This window comes from Pleurodeles waltl, chromosome 2_1 (genome assembly GCF_031143425.1).
Source record: "Pleurodeles waltl isolate 20211129_DDA chromosome 2_1, aPleWal1.hap1.20221129, whole genome shotgun sequence".
Classification (NCBI taxonomy): Eukaryota; Metazoa; Chordata; class Amphibia; order Caudata; family Salamandridae; genus Pleurodeles; species Pleurodeles waltl.
The window spans coordinates 111,303,374-111,323,249 of NC_090438.1; the positions used below are offsets into that span (position 1 = coordinate 111,303,374).

Here is a 19,876-nt window from a genome sequence, read left to right on the forward strand (position 1 = left end):
TTGTTGTCTCATGTAGTCATCTGGTATGTAGGGCCCAGTGTAGGTTCAAGAGGATCTGTGTTGCATTATCATGGTATTCACTGACAGTGTTAATGATTTCCTGTTAGATTACACACGCTATATAAGAGTGTGTGTGTGTGTATTTATACATGATGATTAAATGTACTTCTAGAGCACAGCTGATACTCAGTAAGGGTTTCCTGGCCCTGTATATCTGAACAAATGTTATAGTTGCTGAAACATCCAGGTCTTCAGGTTCCTACAAAACGTCCAATGGTTTCTTTCCCAAAGCAAACCAGGTCTTACAATTTCTATAAAACTTTCAATGGTTTGTTTCCCATTTACTATTAGAAGCATGGCTGTGCCAGCCAAATTAATGTCCATCATATAGAGAAAAATTAAGTGAATCCTATCTCCTAATAGAGCATACTTGTACGTCTCTATGTGTTAGGTAAGGGTCTGGTCTATCTACTATGTGATTATCCATCCCACACTCATTTAGGGTGTAAGGTCCTCTCCCTACGTCAAAGTCAAGTACTTCAGAGTAATCACGTCTTTTGCCTGTCACCCAACTATTCTAGATGGGCTCTTTCAAGGTTTAGCTGGTGTTTCTTGAATATGAACTTGTTGTGTATGGTCAAACATTGAAGTTCTTTTGAGGACTGTTTCTGATTCCACTGACATTTAGGGTCTATATGTAGCACTTTCCTCTGCTGACTTAGAAGAGAACCTTGTCTCCTGGCATTTAGGAGCTGTCCTCTACTGCTTTAGACTGCAATGTTCAACCTACATAAACTAATTTGTAATTTTCTGGTAGCTTCATGATGACTACCTGGAGATTTGTGGCAAACTCTTGATGATCCCTGCACTAGGGCAGAGAGATTACGGTCACTTTAGGTATGTAAGCTGCAATAACAAAACAGTTACACTGCAGCATTAATAAAGGTCCGGGGCTGCTAGTATGGTACTGTAACCCTACACCAAAACTCTGTGCCAAATTCAAGCCATTCTAATACACAATAATAAAATACCATTACTGAAAGTCTTTTGGGAATCTTGGAGAAAAAAGCTGCTAGTATGTACTCATTAGCCTGATAGGGAAAACTAACAGTGCTTGCTGGGAGCCTCTATTTTAATAGTTGCCCTTTAGTGTCAAGTTTCTTGAAAAAATAAAGTGCTCTAAGATAGGTTTCTGGCTATGGGCTGTTTCTGGAGCATGGGTGCCCAAACTAGATAACTATTTTGGAGAAATATTGTCCCATAAATCAACTTTGTTTTTTATGTGGAATTATTAGAATATGGCCGCTATGAGCTTAGGGAGTCTCAAACAGGTTCTTAAATTAGTATTAATGATACAGTCTTGGAAGGATGAAATGCTGAATTAGCCTTTGTTGAACATGACCCTTTTTGCAGTGTCATCCCCAGACTTTTTGCCTTTTCCCTTCACTTTTTGCTGAATTCAGTTTTGTTGGCTTTAGGACTCTGGGCACTTTACCACTGCTGACCAGTGCCAAAGTGCAGATGCTCTATACTCTAAACATGGTAATATTGGCTTATCCACAATTGGCTTATTTAATTTACTTTTAAGTCCCTGATAAACTGCATTATATGTGCCCAGGGCCTGTAAATTAAATGCTACTGGGGGTGTGCAGCACTGATTGTGCCACTCACTGCAATAGCCTTCTAAACAGGTCTCAGACCTGCCATTGCAAAGCCTGTGTGGACAGTTTTAAACTGACATTTCGACCTGGCAAGTGTACCCACTGGCCAGGCCCAAACGTTCCTTTTTATTACATGTAAGTCACCCCTAAGGTAGTCCCTAGTTAACACAAAGGGTAGGGTGCAATGTGTTTAAAGAGTTGGACATGTACTTACAAGTTTAACATGTCCTGCTAGTGAAATTTGTTTTCCACTACTGCAAGGCCTATCTCTCCCATAGGTTAACATTGGGATTGCCTTAAAACATCTTTTAAGTGAAACATCTAATTGGGAAAAGATAGAAATATAGAGTTTGGTATCTCTGGACTCACAATTTAAAATCACAACCCACTGTGAAGTCAGATTTTACATTGTAAGTCTGAAAATACCACTTTTAGAAAGTTATGATAAAGGTAAGAGTGCCTACAAGGTATCTTATTAAGGGCTGCATGTTTACATGAATTTACCCGAGTATGTTGATACCATCTAATGACATCAGTCTTTCGTTTATAATTTGAAATATTCACTTTTTCTTTTTTTTAAACGCACAGTTCAATTGTAAACAATGGCAAGAATGAATCACAAGTGGCTGTATCTTAGGAATTTTGTATTGAGAATAGGTTATGGGATTCAACATGAAGCACAATATCATAACTTCAGGGGTTTTACAGATATTGTTTCTTGTATATCAACATTGTTTGTTCTTTTAAAGAGATGTATAAAAGACAAATGACAATGTACTGAATGCCCACTTTCTGGGTATCACAGCAATTTATATCTTGGTGACATTACAACAATACATTGGTGACAACAATTTCTAGAGAAAGGTGGGTCAAGCGCTGACATTCCGGTGTCAAATTGAACTCATCTGCAAGACCATCATCAGGACGAAGTAGTTTTCATGAAAACATAAAGGCCCTCTGTAAGCATTATATATTAATAAACTTAAAATTACGTTTAGTAAAGGACCTAATATCAAAAGTACACCCACAGACTTTACCCAGGACACCAAACAATGTGGTTTATTGAAACACCCGATAAAAACACAGAGATATGCAGAAGGACTGTTGAATAATTAGACTATATCGAAGAGTGCAGAAATTAAGAAGCATGCTTGTGCCTACTTTGGAAGAATATTAGCCCAGTGGTCAAGTTAAAGAATAAGAAATGCTGAACAGAGCAAGAAGAATATTTGTATCTGTAAAAGTTGCTTTGTATTGAAAACCATAGCTGAAGAAAATGATGCAAGGATGTGAGCTCTGCATAGTGTGGTAATATTAAAGTGCATCTTACTCACAAATCACGATTAATGGGCTTGCCAGAGCAGAGATCCATTTCATGAATGCTAAGGGAAATGTGTGACATCAAATTCAAACAAAAAAAGTATTTACAGTGTGAATAAATATTATATTGAATGGTGTATATACCCTTACTATGATTGTAAGTTCCAGGGAATTACATAAATCAATCCCATATAGCAATCAATTGTAAATAAATTGTGATTGATAAAAAAAGAAGGAATGAAATTACATAATTAGTCCATTGACTAGAATGGTACCACAAGAACAATAAACGGATTTACCATTAATGGTACTCATTGCGCTATTAAACATTTTTGTAACTGCAACACCTCAAATGTTATTTACCGCATCCCGTGTCCATGCGGCCTTCCATAGTTTGGGAAAACCTCCTAGCGAGTCAGAAAACATTTAGTACATTATCAATCTCGCATCAGATACAAAGTTGAACATGCCCAGATTGTAGAACTCTTCATCAGATTTCAACACACTGAGAAAGATATCACTTTGTGGATTGTGTATATTGTACAATTTGGAGTAAGTTTTTCTAATACTGACCAGACTGTAACAATGAAAAGAGAATCTCTGGATTTGGAAATTAGACAGTGTGAGGAAAAGACTGAATATCGCCATAGAACGGCCGTCCTTAGCAATTCTAACATCTTTCTGTATATTAAACCCTTTGGGATTTATCTATCCTGTATGCTGTTAAATAATCCTCCCCCCCCTTGGATTTATGCATCCTACATGTTCTTATGTAATGTCCTTCCCTCCAGACTGTCCAATTACAAGTATTCATCATATATATGAGCAGAAATAAGGTTGACTCTTGTATTCTAATGTTGCCAGCTTTATGGCCTTAATGAGGTTGACCATTTGTTTTGTGCTTATTTTTCACTCCGTTCAAAGCATCTAATTACTCATGTTATATGAACGTTTCATTTCAACATTGTTTCATGCTAAATAACTTTTACATATAATTCCAAAACGCATGTTCACTTTTGACCGTTTCATTAGCTCGTTATTTCGGATTATCTATGCCTTTCAGGTTTTTGAATTTGTACTTATTGTCAATACTTTATCTATTTAGAAATTGCCACTTTCAAATCCCTCTATCACATCATGGGCTATCTTTTTCTTCATAAATGGCTAACACATACTCAACACGATCAGCGGGATACAATATCCACCTCAAAATGGCTGACTGATTACCTGCAGTCTAGCTTTTGTTTATCGCATGCTTTAAGAAGCGTCATAGCTGACACCTACATGTCAATTCACCAGACTGACTAACGCGGAAGCTATTGCACGAGACACGCTATGTGAGTAATTTCTCTTATCCGCTGTTTTGATTGTGGGCTGGCTTACATGACTGTACACTAGTTTAAATTATTAAATGAAGATCTTTTTCCGTTTCAATGCCATTTGAGGCATTTTCTTTGACTCAGGGCTCACGCTAGGCATGTTTAGGCATCCTCCGATAGCTATGTCATGTGCTTGGTTCTTGCTTCAGTTTCTCACCTTGCCCAAAATTCTGCCCGACTTGTTAAAAGCTTTACATTACAAGTATCTCCATTCTGCATATTTGGTCTGTTATTAATTTGTCATGTATTTTATTTAGCTTTAAGCTAAGATATAACCAGTAAGGCATCATCTAGGGTTGCTAGGAGATACAGATGTATTCAGTTAAATGAAAATTAATGTGAAAATTCTCTTACAACATAATAATCTGAAACTCCCTAGGCTAAACTTTGGGAATAATATGTATATATTGAGCTTTCATTTATCCAGATCCTACAGTTTATTCAGAATAACTAATCTAATCCTCCATTTCATTTACAACATATATACAAATCTTCATTAACAGTCTTTATTCTGTAAATCATCCCAGCAGTTCACATAATTGTGTAAGTCATCCAAACAAATCACATAATTGTCCATGTAAATTACTTATTGTTCCTCCCATAGGTAGCATAATCTTCCAAATGGATTGCAAATCAAATAGATCACAAATCATCAAGTCCCAAATCAAAATAGATCTCAGGTCGTGGATTGCGTATTCATCCAAATAAATCATAAATCAGATATATCACAAATCCGAAGTCAGATAGATCTCCGGTCCAAATCAGATAGGTCAGGTCAACACGTGTTTCATCCGGGGTGTCCCCCTTGACTTCCTCAGGACCTCCTACAATAGTATCAGCTACCATTAATAATCACTAGACTCAATGATAATGTCAATGACAAAATTACTTAAAGTATTAGTCATAGTGTCATATTCTTATCTCCAATCCTGGGAACCATGCAAGTGATCTTTTTTTTATAACATCTGATATTATCTCCCACATGATATAACAATACCACATTTTGACAAATACACCGTGGACAAAATCACGCTGTGCACATGTAACATATTACTTATATTCCCTGATATCCTGCATGCGTCTAGTATTATGTATTATAACATAAGGGTGCCAACAAATTCTCCCTAGTTACATAGTCTCCAAATGTTTTAACCCAAATAGTCCGTGTGAATTAGTAGGTGCGCGTAATTGATATCCCCAAAGCTTTGAATATCTCATTTACCTTGTACGCTACTCCAGTTCTAGTTTGCCTTCATACATCCAATCCTTTGAATATATATGCTGAGAACATGTAAATAAATCCAATAATTAAAAATCTGTAACCACCAGTCTACTCCAATCTTTTTTACTCGTATATATCAATACCACTCACCATTTGTTTACTATCGTTTCGTGCGGGCAATTAGTTCCCCCTGGTCCGCGTGCGATTCGAAATCTAAAACAATACGAGGGATTTCATGAATTCCCTTCCACTCCTATCTAGCTATTAAGTCTTTGTTATCTATTGTCTATATTCTTTCTTACCGTTATTCAGCTATTCAGGTCGCGAGTACGCTGACCTCTATGTCCAACCCGATTTGCATTAGACGTTTGTTTAAGAACCCGCGGTCTTCTTCATTGTAATCGAAGAAGGACCAATTTCAATGACTTTGCATGAAATAAGCAACATAAAGAAAGGACTTCTCGCGCACTAATATTATAGATATAGAAGTCAGACTTAACTGTAAATTTCTTTACTTTTCTTTGTGATTTTATAAACTCGTAATTATCGACCCCAATTATTACTGTTGGGTAAATCCCTCTGAATTAATTCTTATTATATAAATTTGTTTTCCTTACATATAGTACTATCCTAATTAGTGCTACCACTAATCTTAATATGTCCCATAACCAATATATATATGTGAGATAGAGTATCCATTCCCATTATTTATTTCATATTTATAAAATCATCTTAGTGCCCATATACTTGCACCCCTAATATATTAAACATTTAATTGAAAAAATGGCACTTATAATATAAGATCACTAGGAATATCATTTAGTTGTTCCTCATCTCTAGTTAGGCCAAAAGGGGCATATTTTCTAAATCTTCTGACTAATAGTATTTGATCTCCTAAAAAGTATTCCATCTCATGGTCAGTATTTAGTCCTGATTCGACCGCCCCTAATTTCATAATCCATGTGGATTCTCTTCTCCGCAGGGCTAATTCTCTATTCCCGCCCCTAGGATGCTTACCACAGTGTTCAAATCCCCAAAATTTAAATTCTTTATGTGTTCCTTGCAAGCCACACAACTTCATATGTGATGCTATAGGATATCTCTCATCCTCTTGTTTAATTGCTCTCCAATGCTCAGCAATTCTTGTCTTCAGATGGCGTATCGTGCTGCCTATATAAATTTTCTCACATTTACATATAATCATATATATCACATAAGTGGTGTTGCAATCTATATGTGATTGAATCTCAACCTTGCGTCCGCTCCTGTCTTGGAAATCTTTTTTAGCTTGACACGCCCATTTACACATTGCGCATGAGCCACATCTAAAGAAACCCAAATTATGCTCATGTAGCCAATCCGGCTTTTTTGTTTCAGACAGATAACTAGGGCTCAAGATACTGTTAAGAGTATTTCCTCTCCTAAATACAACATCTGGTTTCTTACCAATGAACTTATTTAATGTCCCATCTTGCATTAATATTGACCAATGTTTTTTCATGATTTTTATTAGTTTCTTAGAAACCTCTGTATAATCCAAGGTAATCCTCACCTTTTGTGTACTAGTTACATCTCCTTTTGTATTTTTCTTAGTTGTTGGTAACAATGTTTCTGAACGTGATGTCTTTAAACTTTTCTCTTTCGATTTCTGTATATTGGCTCTCGAGTAACCTCTAACTAGAAATCTTTTTCCTATATCTTCTATAGCCTCATAAAAATCCGAATCTCTACTGCAATTCCTTCTGGCTCTGACCATTTCGCCTGATGGTATGGCCTCTATCTGCCTAATCGGATGAGCACTCGTTGCATGTAATAGAGTGTTACAGGATGTTGGCTTGCGATATAATTTGCTCTCTATCTTATTATCTTCTATGAATAATTCTACATCTAAGAACTCTATACTGGTCTTACTATATTTATATGTGAATTGAATATTAGCATTATTTTTGTTAAGATAATCACAAAATTCTTCCAATGCCTTCTCATCTCCTGTCCATAATAGGAAACAGTCATCAATATATCGCCCCCAGTATAAAACATATTGATGCCATGCAGCTGCTCCGGGGCCCCATATCCATGTTTCTTCTAACCACCCCATAAACAGATTAGCATATGAGGGGGAGAATTTTGAACCCATAGCTACACCTTGTTTTTGTTTAAACCAGTCTTTCTTAAACAAAAAATAATTATGATTGAGTATGAGATCAATCATTTCCAAAATCATATATGTGTGTTCCAATAAGCTCACTGATCTTCTGTTTAGCATATGTTCTATTGCCTTTAATCCATATTCATGCTTTATGCTTGTGTACAATGCTACCACATTTAATGTGACCATAATCATGCCTGGTTCCCATTGTATATCCGATAATAGACTAAGTATATGTTTAGTATCTCTTATATATGATGGTAAGTTTTGAACTAAGGGTTGCAAAAATATATCCACAAATTCGGATAATCTTTCTGTTGGACTACCTATGCCTGAAACTATAGGTCTTCCTGGTGGGAATCTCGCTTGTTTGTGTATTTTAGGTAATGTGTAAAGACACGGGTACTTGGGACGATATACCTGTAAGTATAGATACTCCTCCTCGTCTATTAATTCCCTATCTCGCCAGCATTTTAACATACCGTTTATTTTGCTCGTTAGTTTTACCATTGGATTTTGAGAGAGTTTTTCATAACACTCTATATCATTCAATTGTGAGTAAATTTCTCGTTCATAATCAGTACGATTCATCACGACTATATTTCCTCCTTTATCTGCTCTCTTCAAAATTAAATCTTCATCCAGTTTTAGGGTCTTCAATGCGATGTTTTCTTGTAATTCCAAATTCGATTTTCTCAATTGTCTCTTTTTCAACTCTTCTTTGTCTAAGTCCGACCAAATGGCTTTGAAGAACATATCTAGATTATTGTCCATTACCAATCTGGGCACCCAAGTGGATCTCTGTCTTAGACCACTAGTCATATACGCATCAGAAGATATATTCAGATCATGCAAAACACTGGATATAGTCGTAGGATATTCTTCATAATCTGTGATTGTCATCAGTGCAACTGTATCGTGGATGTCCTGAATGGACAATTTACTATGTGTCATCCCCACTGATGGGGCTGTCTCTTTCTCTCCTATTCGTAGATCAAAATACCTCTTAAGTTTTAATTTCCTAATGTACTTGTATAGATCTATCTTAGATTTACAAACATTTCCAATTGTTGATGGGCAAAATCCCAAACCTTTATTTAATAATGACAACATATCTTTCGATAATTGTTTATCAGATAGATTCACCACATTGTTGCCCGTTACAGAATCTTTCATGTCTTTTTGTTCCACGATCTCGTTCTCATGCCTGAGTAGGCCTGTTCCTTTACCTCCTCTTTTTCCCCTTCGTGTCTTCCTACCCAATTTCTTTTTTGTTCCCAGTTGCCCTGTTTTATCCTCTTCAGTTCTTGTAAAAAACCAACTCCCTGTGCATCTGAACTGATATGACCATCGGAGGCTTCTATGTCACTATTATTTGTCATCAAACTACTACTCGATGTTGAAGCAGAGTTCATGGAATTACTCGACTCCGCTATACGTCTTACATTTTTCGTTAAATGGTCATATTTGCGTGAGAAAGTAAAAACTCTGCCATTTATATAATCTAATTCATTTCTCTTGAGTTTTCTGGCTTTCCTTTGTTTAATTTCATCTTGAAATTTCGAAATTATGTCGTTAAGAATAACAAAATTCTTTTCAGTTGCCTCTTTTAGATTTAGATCTTTAATCTCTTTTTCCAATTCTTCTATTTCTAATTGTAATTTTGCGACCTTTCTTTCTGCACTTTCTATCAATATGTCCATAAGTTTCATTGAATTACTTTTTAATTCTTCTTCCCACTTCATAAGTAAATCTATATCCAAATCGTCATATGTGGGAAAGATATGCGATCGAAGACCCCTAGGTATTCTATGTAATTTCTTATACTGCTTTAAAGTAATTGCGTCCCACCATCTTGACATTTCATTTTTTCTCAATTTCTCTAGTTTGATAAACTTATCCCTTAAGCCCTCTTTGTTCTTCCGATTAACATTAACGGTCGCATGATGCACTGTGGATCCACTGTCTAGATTTCTAAAGAGCTCTTCCGCTAATTTTAATCTCTCTTCCATTTTGTATATGTGCTCTAACGGGAAAGTGATGCTGCCCTCCCAAAAGAAAATTTAACGTTTAGTATTAGAGGGGTGAGATATTGAGAGTGAACTGGCGCTCTTAACTTCCCTGTCTATGTATGTACCAGATTATTCTGTTGTAAGAGAATTTTCACGTGTGCCTTAACTGAATACATTTGTTATAGATAACACAAATACCCTTTTGGTTATCGAGTGAGGTTCTTGTTGGGGGTGGAACCTATGTTTTGAGCACCGTGTGTAATTGAATTCTGTAGTGGTACATACATAGACAGGGAAGTTAAGAGCGCCAGTTCACTCTCAATATCTCACCCCTCTAATACTAAACGTTCAATTTTCTTTTGGGAGGGCAGCATCACTTTCCCGTTAGAGCACATATACAAAATGGAAGAGAGATTAAAATTAGCGGAAGAGCTCTTTAGAAATCTAGACAGTGTATCCACAGTGCATCAGGCGACCGTTAATGTTAATCGGAAGAACAAAGAGGGCTTAAGGGATAAGTTTATCAAACTAGAGAAATTGAGAAAAAATGAAATGTCAAGATGGTGGGACGCAATTACTTTAAAGCAGTAGAAGAAATTAGATAGAATACCTAGGGGTCTTCGATCGCATATCTTTCCCACATATGACGATTTGGATATAGATTTACTTATGAAGTGGGAAGAAGAATTAAAAAGTAATTCAATGAAACTTATGGACATATTGATAGAAAGTGCAGAAAGAAAGGTCGCAAAATTACAATTAGAAATAGAAGACTTGGAAAAAGAGATTAAAGATCTAAATCTAAAAGAGGCAACTGAAAAGAATTTTGTTATTCTTAACGACATAATTTCGAAATTTCAAGATTAAATTAAACAAAGGAAAGCCAGAAAACTCAAGAGAGATGAATTAGATTATATAAATGGCAGAGTTTTTACTTTCTCACGCAAATATGACCATTTAATGAAAAATGTAAGACGTATAGCGGAGTCGAGTAATTCCATGAACTCTGCTTCAACATCGAGTAGTAGTTTGATGACAAATAATAGTGACATAGAAGCCTCCGATGGTCATATCAGTTCAGATGCACAGGGAGTTGGTTTTTTACAAGAACTGAAGAGGATAAAACAGGGCAACTGGGAACAAAAAAGAAATTGGGTAGGAAGACACGAAGGGGAAAAAGAGGAGGTAAAGGAACAGGCCTACTCAGGCATGAGAACGAGATCGTGGAACAAAAAGACATGAAAGATTCTGTAACGGGCAACAATGTGGTGAATCTATCTGATAAACAATTATCGAAAGATATGTTGTCATTATTAAATAAAGGTTTGGGATTTTGCCCATCAACAATTGGAAATGTTTGTAAATCTAAGATAGATCTATACAAGTACATTAGGAAATTAAAACTTAAGAGGTATTTTGATCTACGAATAGGAGAGAAAGAGACAGCCCCATCAGTGGGGATGACACATAGTAAATTGTCCATTCAGGACATCCACGATACAGTTGCACTGATGACAATCACAGATTATGAAGAATATCCTACGACTATATCCAGTGTTTTGCATGATCTGAATATATCTTCTGATGCGTATATGACTAGTGGTCTAAGACAGAGATCCACTTGGGTGCCCAGATTGGTAATGGACAATAATCTAGATATGTTCTTCAAAGCCGTATGGTCGGACTTAGACAAAGAAGAGTTGAAAAAGAGACAATTGAGAAAATCGAATTTGGAATTACAAGAAAACATCGCATTGAAGACCCTAAAACTGGATGAAGATTTAATTTTGAAGAGAGCAGATAAAGGAGAAAATATAGTCGTGATGAATCGTACTGATTATGAACGAGAAATTTACTCACAATTGAATGATATAGAGTGTTATGAAAAACTCTCTTACAATCCAATGGTTAAACTAACGAGCAAAATAAACGGTATGTTAAAATGCTGGCGAGATAGGTAATTAATAGACGAGGAGGAGTATCTATACTTACAGGTATATCGTCCCAAGTACCCGTGTCTTTACACATTACCTAAAATACACAAACAAGCGAGATTCCCATCAGGAAGACCTATAGTATCAGGCATAGGTAGTCCAACAGAAAGATTATCCGAATTTGTGGATATATTTTTGCAACCCTTAGTTCAAAACTTACCATCATATATAAGAGATACTAAACATATACTTAGTCTATTATCGGATATACAATGGTAACCAGGCATGATTATGGTCACATTAGATGTGGTAGCATTGTACACGAGCAAAAAGCATGAATATGGATTAAAGGCAATAGAACATATGCTAAACAGAAGATCAGTGAGCTTATTGGAACACACATATATGATTTTGGAAATGATTGATCTCATACTCAATCATAATTATTTTTTGTTTAAGAAAGACTGGTTTAAACAAAAACGAGGTGTAGCTATGGGTTCAAAATTCTCCCCCTCATATGCTAATCTGTTTATGGGGTGGTTAGAAGAAACATGGATATGGGGCCCCGGAGCAGCTGCATGGCATCAATATGTTTTATTCTGGGGGCGATATATTGATGACTGTTTCCTATTATGGACAGGAGATGAGAAGGCATTGGAAGAATTTTGTGATTATCTTAACAAAAATAATGCTAATATTCAATTCACATATAAATATAGTAAGACCAGTATAGAGTTCTTAGATGTAGAATTATTCATAGAAGATAATAAGATAGAGAGCAAATTATATCGCAAGCCAACATCCTGTAACACTCTATTACATGCAACGAGTGCTCATCCGATTAGGCAGATAGAGGCCATACCATCAGGCGAAATGGTCAGAGCCAGAAGGAATTGCAGTAGAGATTCAGATTTTTATGAGGCTATAGAAGATATAGGAAAAAGATTTCTAGTTAGAGGTTACTCGAGAGCCAATATACAGAAATCGAAAGAGAAAAGTTTAAAGACATCACGTTCAGAAACATTGTTACCAACAACTAAGAAAAATACAAAAGGAGATGTAACTAGTACACAAAAGGTGAGGATTACCTTGGATTATACAGAGGTTTCTAAGAAACTAATAAAAATCATGAAAAAACATTGGTCAATATTAATGCAAGATGGGACATTAAATAAGTTCATTGGTAAGAAACCAGATGTTGTATTTAGGAGAGGAAATACTCTTAACAGTATCTTGAGCCCTAGTTATCTGTCTGAAACAAAAAAGCCGGATTGGCTACATGAGCATAATTTGGGTTTCTTTAGATGTGGCTCATGCGCAATGTGTAAATGGGCGTGTCAAGCTAAAAAAGATTTCCAAGACAGGAGCGGACGCAAGGTTGAGATTCAATCACATATAGATTGCAACACCACTTATGTGATATATATGATTATATGTAAATGTGAGAAAATTTATATAGGCAGCACGATACGCCATCTGAAGACAAGAATTGCTGAGCATTGGAGAGCAATTAAACAAGAGGATGAGAGATACCCTATAGCATCACATATGAAGTTGTGTGGCTTGCAAGGAACACATAAAGAATTTAAAATTTTTGGGATTTGAACACTGTGGTAAGCATCCTAAGGGCGGGAATAGAGAATTAGCCCTGCGGAGAAGAGAATCCACATGGATTATGAAATTAGGGGCGGTCGAATCAGGACTAAATACTGACCATGAGATGGAATACTTTTTAGGAGATTAAATACTATTAGTCAGAAGATTTAGAAAATATGCCCCTTTTGGCCTAACTAGAGATGAGGAACAACTAAATGATATTCCTAGTGATCTTATATTATAAGTGCCATTTTTTCAATTAAATGTTTAATATATTAGGGGTGCAAGTATATGGGCACTAAGATGATTTTATAAATATGAAATAAATAATGGGAATGGATACTCTATCTCACATATATATATTGGTTATGGGACATATTAAGATTAGTGGTAGCACTAATTAGGATAGTACTATATGTAAGGAAAACAAATTTATATAATAAGAATTAATTCAGAGGGATTTACCCAACAGTAATAATTGGGGTCGATAATTACGAGTTTATAAAATCACAAAGAAAAGTAAAGAAATTTACAGTTAAGTCTGACTTCTATATCTATAATATTAGTGCGCGAGAAGTCCTTTCTTTATGTTGCTTATTTCATGCGAAGTCATTGAAATTGGTCCTTCTTCGATTACAACGAAGAAGACCGCGGGTTCTTAAACGAACGTCTAATGCAAATCGGGTTGGACATAGAGGTCAGCGTACTCGCGACCTGAATAGCTGAATAACGGTAAGAAAGAATATAGACAATAGATAACAAAGACTTAATAGCTAGATAGGAGTGGAAGGGAATTCATGAAATCCCTCGTATTGTTTTAGATTTCGAATCGCACGCGGACCAGGGGGAACTAATTGCCCGCACGAAACGATAGTAAACAAATGGTGAGTGGTATTGATATATACGAGTAAAAAAGATTGGAGTAGACTGGTGGTTACAGATTTTTAATTATTGGATTTATTTACATGTTCTCAGCATATATATTCAAAGGATTGGATGTATGAAGGCAAACTAGAACTGGAGTAGCGTACAAGGTAAATGAGATATTCAAAGCTTTGGGGATATCAATTACGCGCACCTACTAATTCACACGGACTATTTGGGTTAAAACATTTGGAGACTATGTAACTAGGGAGAATTTGTTGGCACCCTTATGTTATAATACATAATACTAGACGCATGCAGGATATCAGGGAATATAAGTAATATGTTACATGTGCACAGCGTGATTTTGTCCACGGTGTATTTGTCAAAATGTGGTATTGTTATATCATGTGGGAGATAATATCAGATGTTATAAAAAAAAAAGATCACTTGCATGGTTCCCAGGATTGGAGATAAGAATATGACACTATGACTAATACTTTAAGTAATTTTGTCATTGACATTATCATTGAGTCTAGTGATTATTAATGGTAGCTGATACTATTGTAGGAGTTCCTGAGGAAGTCAAGGGGGACACCCCGGATGAAACACGTGTTGACCTGACCTATCTGATTTGGACCTGAGATCTATCTGACTTCGGATTTGTGATATATCTGATTTATGATTTATTTGGATGAATACGCAATCCACGACCTGAGATCTATTTTGATTTGGGACTTGATGATTTGTGATCTATTTGATTTGCAATCCATTTGGAAGATTATGCTACCTATGGGAGGAACAATAAGTAATTTACATGGACAATTATGTGATTTGTTTGGATGACTTACACAATTATGTGAACTGCTGGGATGATTTACAGAATAAAGACTGTTAATGAAGATTTGTATATATGTTGTAAATGAAATGGAGGATTAGATTAGTTATTCTGAATAAACTGTAGGATCTGGATAAATGAAAGCTCAATATATACATATTATTCCCAAAGTTTAGCCTAGGGAGTTTCAGATTATTCTGTTGTAAGAGAATTTTCACGTGTGCCTTAACTGAATACATTTGTTATAGATAATACAAATACCCTTTTGGTTATCGAGTGAGGTTCTTGTTGGGGGTGGAACCTATGTTTTGAGCACTGTGTGTAATTGAATTCTGTAGTGGTACATACATAGACAGGGAAGTTAAGAGCGCCAGTTCACTCTCAATATCTCACCCCTCTAATACTAAACGTTGCTAGGAGATACAGCTTACTCTTAAAACGCTGACTGACCTTTTGGTTTTTCGTTTTTTTTATGTCCTTTTAGCACTAAGTACCTAGCAGTTATTTAACTTAAGACTAACTGGGAAACTCTAGTCAATGGACTAATTGTGTAATTTCATTCCTTATTCTTTAGCTATCATAATTCATTTACCAATGATTGCTATAAGGGAGTGATGTAGATGTTGCCCACATTCTTTCTTGCTTTGGGCTGGTAAATAGTAAAAATAGGAACCACCACCACGTCCATTTGATATAGAAGAGCATTGTCCATCCGGCGTAGAGCTGATTGCTTCTTAACTTGGCCTGTGCATCTAGTGTGCTGTAGCTTGTCAACTGTGTCAAAAAGCGAATCCCTCTCAACGGCATTGAAACTCAATGGAGTATTGTGCATAGTTCTAATTCCTCTCCCAGGCATTGACACTAGGTGGATTATTGTGCTTCCAGTACATCTAATATGGCATGTTTAGAAATAGATCCATCTCCCAAGCACTGAAATTCAGTGAAACATTTTGCATTCAGTATAGAGACAATCCCTGCTTGGCTTGGACCTTATTTGAATATGAAGGTCACAGAATGTAGTCCCGGTTCACTCGGCCTCTCTCCTTTTCAAGGATGAAATGAGTAGCATTATGTTGGGTAAATCAGTATAACAATTGTTATTGTGTCATCCCATCAAGAACTTCAACCATTCATTGCTACTCATGATCTGTGACCATGTGACATTTATGTGCCCAGCATTGGCCATTTGGGAGCGCTCTTAAAGTGTGTAGCCTAAATGCTACAATTCCAAAAATTAAAAAAATTCAAATAGTTATATATAGACTTTGAGAAAACATTTTGAGAGCTTTGATGCAAAGTAGAATTTGGTACCTGAGCTCAGCAGCTCCAGTTATCAATTGCAAATGCAATGGGATCACAAGCCCCCCCGCTCCCCCCCTCCCCTCCGTGTACACACCTATACTCATGAACAAACACAGACAGAATTGTGCGGGTACCCTTAAAAAAACAATTGCATTTCTTAACAGAGGGTTAATATTTTAATGGGAATTAAGTGACTGTTTGTGAATTGCTCAAAAATTGAAAAAGCAAGAAGAAAATGTTTCTAAGCAGCTCATAGATATATCACTGCGGGCACTATTGTAAACTGTTGAATCTTTCTTCTTAATGGAAGAGGATATGTGGCAGTATTACCACAGTATTATTTGACACCTTGTCACTTTTGTTGACTATGCTGTCAGTCCAATTCTGATAGGGCACTGACCTATGGTCAGAGGGGAAAATAAGTTCACAGTACAGGTATGACTTGATCATTGTGGGAAAGGTTTTATACCTTACCTGTACCTACTGCTCAGCGTTTGGCATTTCTCAGTTAAAGTGCCCCTCAGATCAAAATACCAAAAAAGGGCAGTGCTTTGTTGGCAAATCCTTACGTAGGAACATGTGCAGGCTGTTTGCATCCTGTTCAGCAAACCCATAAGCTCAAGCTACACCTCTGTAGCCCACTGCAAAATAGCATACTGCAAGGCCAATTGTGTCTAACAAAACCTGAACATTCTTCAAATCCATTAGTTATTTGTTAGAACTTTTGCTCATAGTCCAATCGGAGCATTAATTGGGAATCTATGGAGGAGAAGCGGTGGAAAATACACCAGGCGATTATTTGATTGGACACCAGTAATGGCCACCTTGTTCTTATTGGTCATCTGTTGTGCAGTCCAGACTATTGTGGCATGGTTGTGGTCTTCATTTGCCCTGCCTTGGGGCACCACCCTTCTGGAGACTACCTGATGCATTCTTGTAAATTTACATAACCCTATACCTCTTCCCTACCTCCCTGACATAGTTATCAATATTTACAAAGCTGTTTGCCACCATGGCACACTTAAATGCCTTTTTTTTTTTTTTTTTAGATTACTATTTTCAAAGTCTGCTTTCGGCTGGTCTGCTCTTAAGGATACAACTGGCACTGTTGCTGGTGCACAGAGTGTCTGACATTGTCTGTGCCAGAACTGCACACGCCCCTTTCTCTTTCCTTCACTGCATCATGCCTAGCATTTACTCCTTACAGGAGTACTTTCTTTACCTTGTGAGCAACTTGCCATGTTGAGGTTCTAAACATTCAAAGTGAAGACAGGCAGTATATAGTGGCTGCCTTCTTCCTCCTCCTTCACTCTATTGAGATTTTACAACCAGAATGAGCCATTTGTGAGAGTCTTACATTAACTCTCTAGGTCAAACCCCAACATCAGGACTTGTGCTACATCCAAACATACACGCTTATGGTCTCCGATCAAGGTGGGCAGTCACTTCCCGAAGGAGAACTGAATATATTTTCTAGACCTTACTAAAGAAGTATACCATTGATGTTGCAAACTGCACCACTGCTCTTTCGGCACTTGCACCTCCCTTCAGAGACACAGACCTTACCACACAACCAGTAATGCCTGAGCTCCAAACGTAGGGATCTTCCATATCTATTTTGTGTGTTCCCTAAATCCTTTCATTTTTTAATTTTGTGTGCTTATTACCAGAGTTTTTTTCAAGGGATAAAACAATACATATTGGGAAACGTTAGGAGAATATCCATGGTCACAGCACCAGCTCATGTTAAATCCGCCCCTCAGCATGTCATGCCCTAAGATTTAGCAGACAGAGCAATCCTTAATCCCTGTGATGGGGCAATTACAGGTATTTTGAAAAAATGTTGAGGGCCCTGAAATACAATTTGTGGAAGCAGCAAAAGGAAAGAAACATTTGATATAAAAACCTGTAGAAAGGGCCCCCCTTACAACTTTATTTGCTGATTGTAAACTTTTTTAATGGTTTGCCAAATAAGATTAGGCAGAAGCACTAGAACACCGGTTCTGGTGTTAGAAGTGAATTTTAGTGTCTTCTGTTATGCTAACAGAATCTGATTTTTCTTTGTCTACTTTTCACCTTTAGTTTCCCTGGACAGCAAAGAAGCTGTCATCGTATACCAGCCTAACCTAATTTCTGCAGCGGAGATCAGAAACCAGATTGAAGGAGCTGGCTTTATTGCATCCATCAAGAACAAACCAAAGCCCCTCAAACTAGGAGCCATTGACGTTGAGCGGCTGAAAAATGCTCCCACCAAAGACGTTGAGGTAGCGCAGCAAAGGCCAAAGCCAACTTCTGACCTCAAAACCGTGGAACTTGTGGTGGAGGGAATGCACTGCAACTCCTGTGTCACAAACATTGAAACTCAGCTCTCCGCACTCCCAGCTGTTGCCAGTATTCAGGTGTCTTTGGAGAAGAAGTGTGCTGTGATAACTTACAACCCCATAGCCATTAACCCTGAGGCGCTCAAGAAAGCCGTAGAAGCAGTGTCGCCGGACAAGTTCAGAGCCAGTCTGGGCAATGATGGAGTAAGCTTGACTCCATCTGCGAGTGCTTTACTCGCACCTTGCCCGCCTGTGATCTCAATGAACGATGCCAGCAAGAAACTTGTCAGTCAAGTTACAGTGATCAACATCCAAGGGATGACTTGCAATTCCTGTGTGCAATCTATTGAGGGGGTGATTTCACAGAAACATGGCGTTAAGTCTGTGTGCGTTTCTTTGGTAAATAACAACGGGACAATAGAATATGATCCTGCATTAACCAATCCACAAGCTTTGAGAGACGCCATAGACGACATGGGCTTTGAAGCCTCCATTTCAGGTAATTTTAGAAGCTGCTGCTACATTTTAAAAAGTAAAATATTTCATTGCAGTCCCACAATTGTGCACTTTGTTTTCAAAATATAGAATTTTCACTCAAAATGTCACAAATATTTTTCACAGCCTGTGCATTTGATCTTTTCAGTTCAAAGTTCTTTATTATTAACATGATGACTTGTATCATACAAGAACTGCTAAGTTTTATGATTGGTGAAAGTATTTAATGCACAAATAGGACTTTTAAATGTTTGGGGAAGGCTGAACTTTAGTCTTTATTTTGGTACCAAAATGTGAACTTGAAGCAGTGTTTCTGAATATTCTTTAATGTGTACAACAAGAGGGGTTATAAACTGTGTTGTTTTTGGAAACCAATGGATTATTCGGGATCCATCAGTACCTTCACAGAGGAAAGCATACATAACACCTATTATGTGGATAATTTAATAATTGCTTAGGAATGACAGGTGACTCATTGCTGCACTGTAGTGTCTCTAGTGTCATTTAGTTTGAACAAGATTTGAAACCACATTTGTCCTGTTTTTTGTTGATTGGGAGTACATTTCACCAGGGTTTTATTGTTTACCTCTACACCATATAGAGGATGTATTCTGATTGCAGAGTATTTCTGTGCCATCCAGAGCTGAAGTCTGTTCTGATGTCCTCACTGGAATGTTGTAGTTGGTGTTTAGGTGCAGGGCAATGCTTGTTTTTTTGCGGTTGGCGCTCACACCCACAGGAATTGCGAGTTACGGGTTGACAAGGTACTGGGTGGAGGCCAGA

The 19,876-nt window shown here is 37.0% G+C and overlaps 1 protein-coding gene across 2 annotated transcripts in view; it reads left to right on the forward strand.

Annotated features, from left to right (window-relative positions):
- Positions 1–19,876, forward strand: part of ATP7A (ATPase copper transporting alpha) — a 307,765-nt gene that overhangs the window by 75,482 nt on the left and 212,407 nt on the right. For both annotated transcript variants that reach the window (XM_069211097.1, XM_069211107.1), the window contains exon 4: positions 18,360–19,097. In XM_069211097.1, the coding sequence (XP_069067198.1) occupies positions 18,360–19,097 (738 nt within the window). The remainder of the gene's footprint in view (positions 1–18,359; positions 19,098–19,876) is intronic.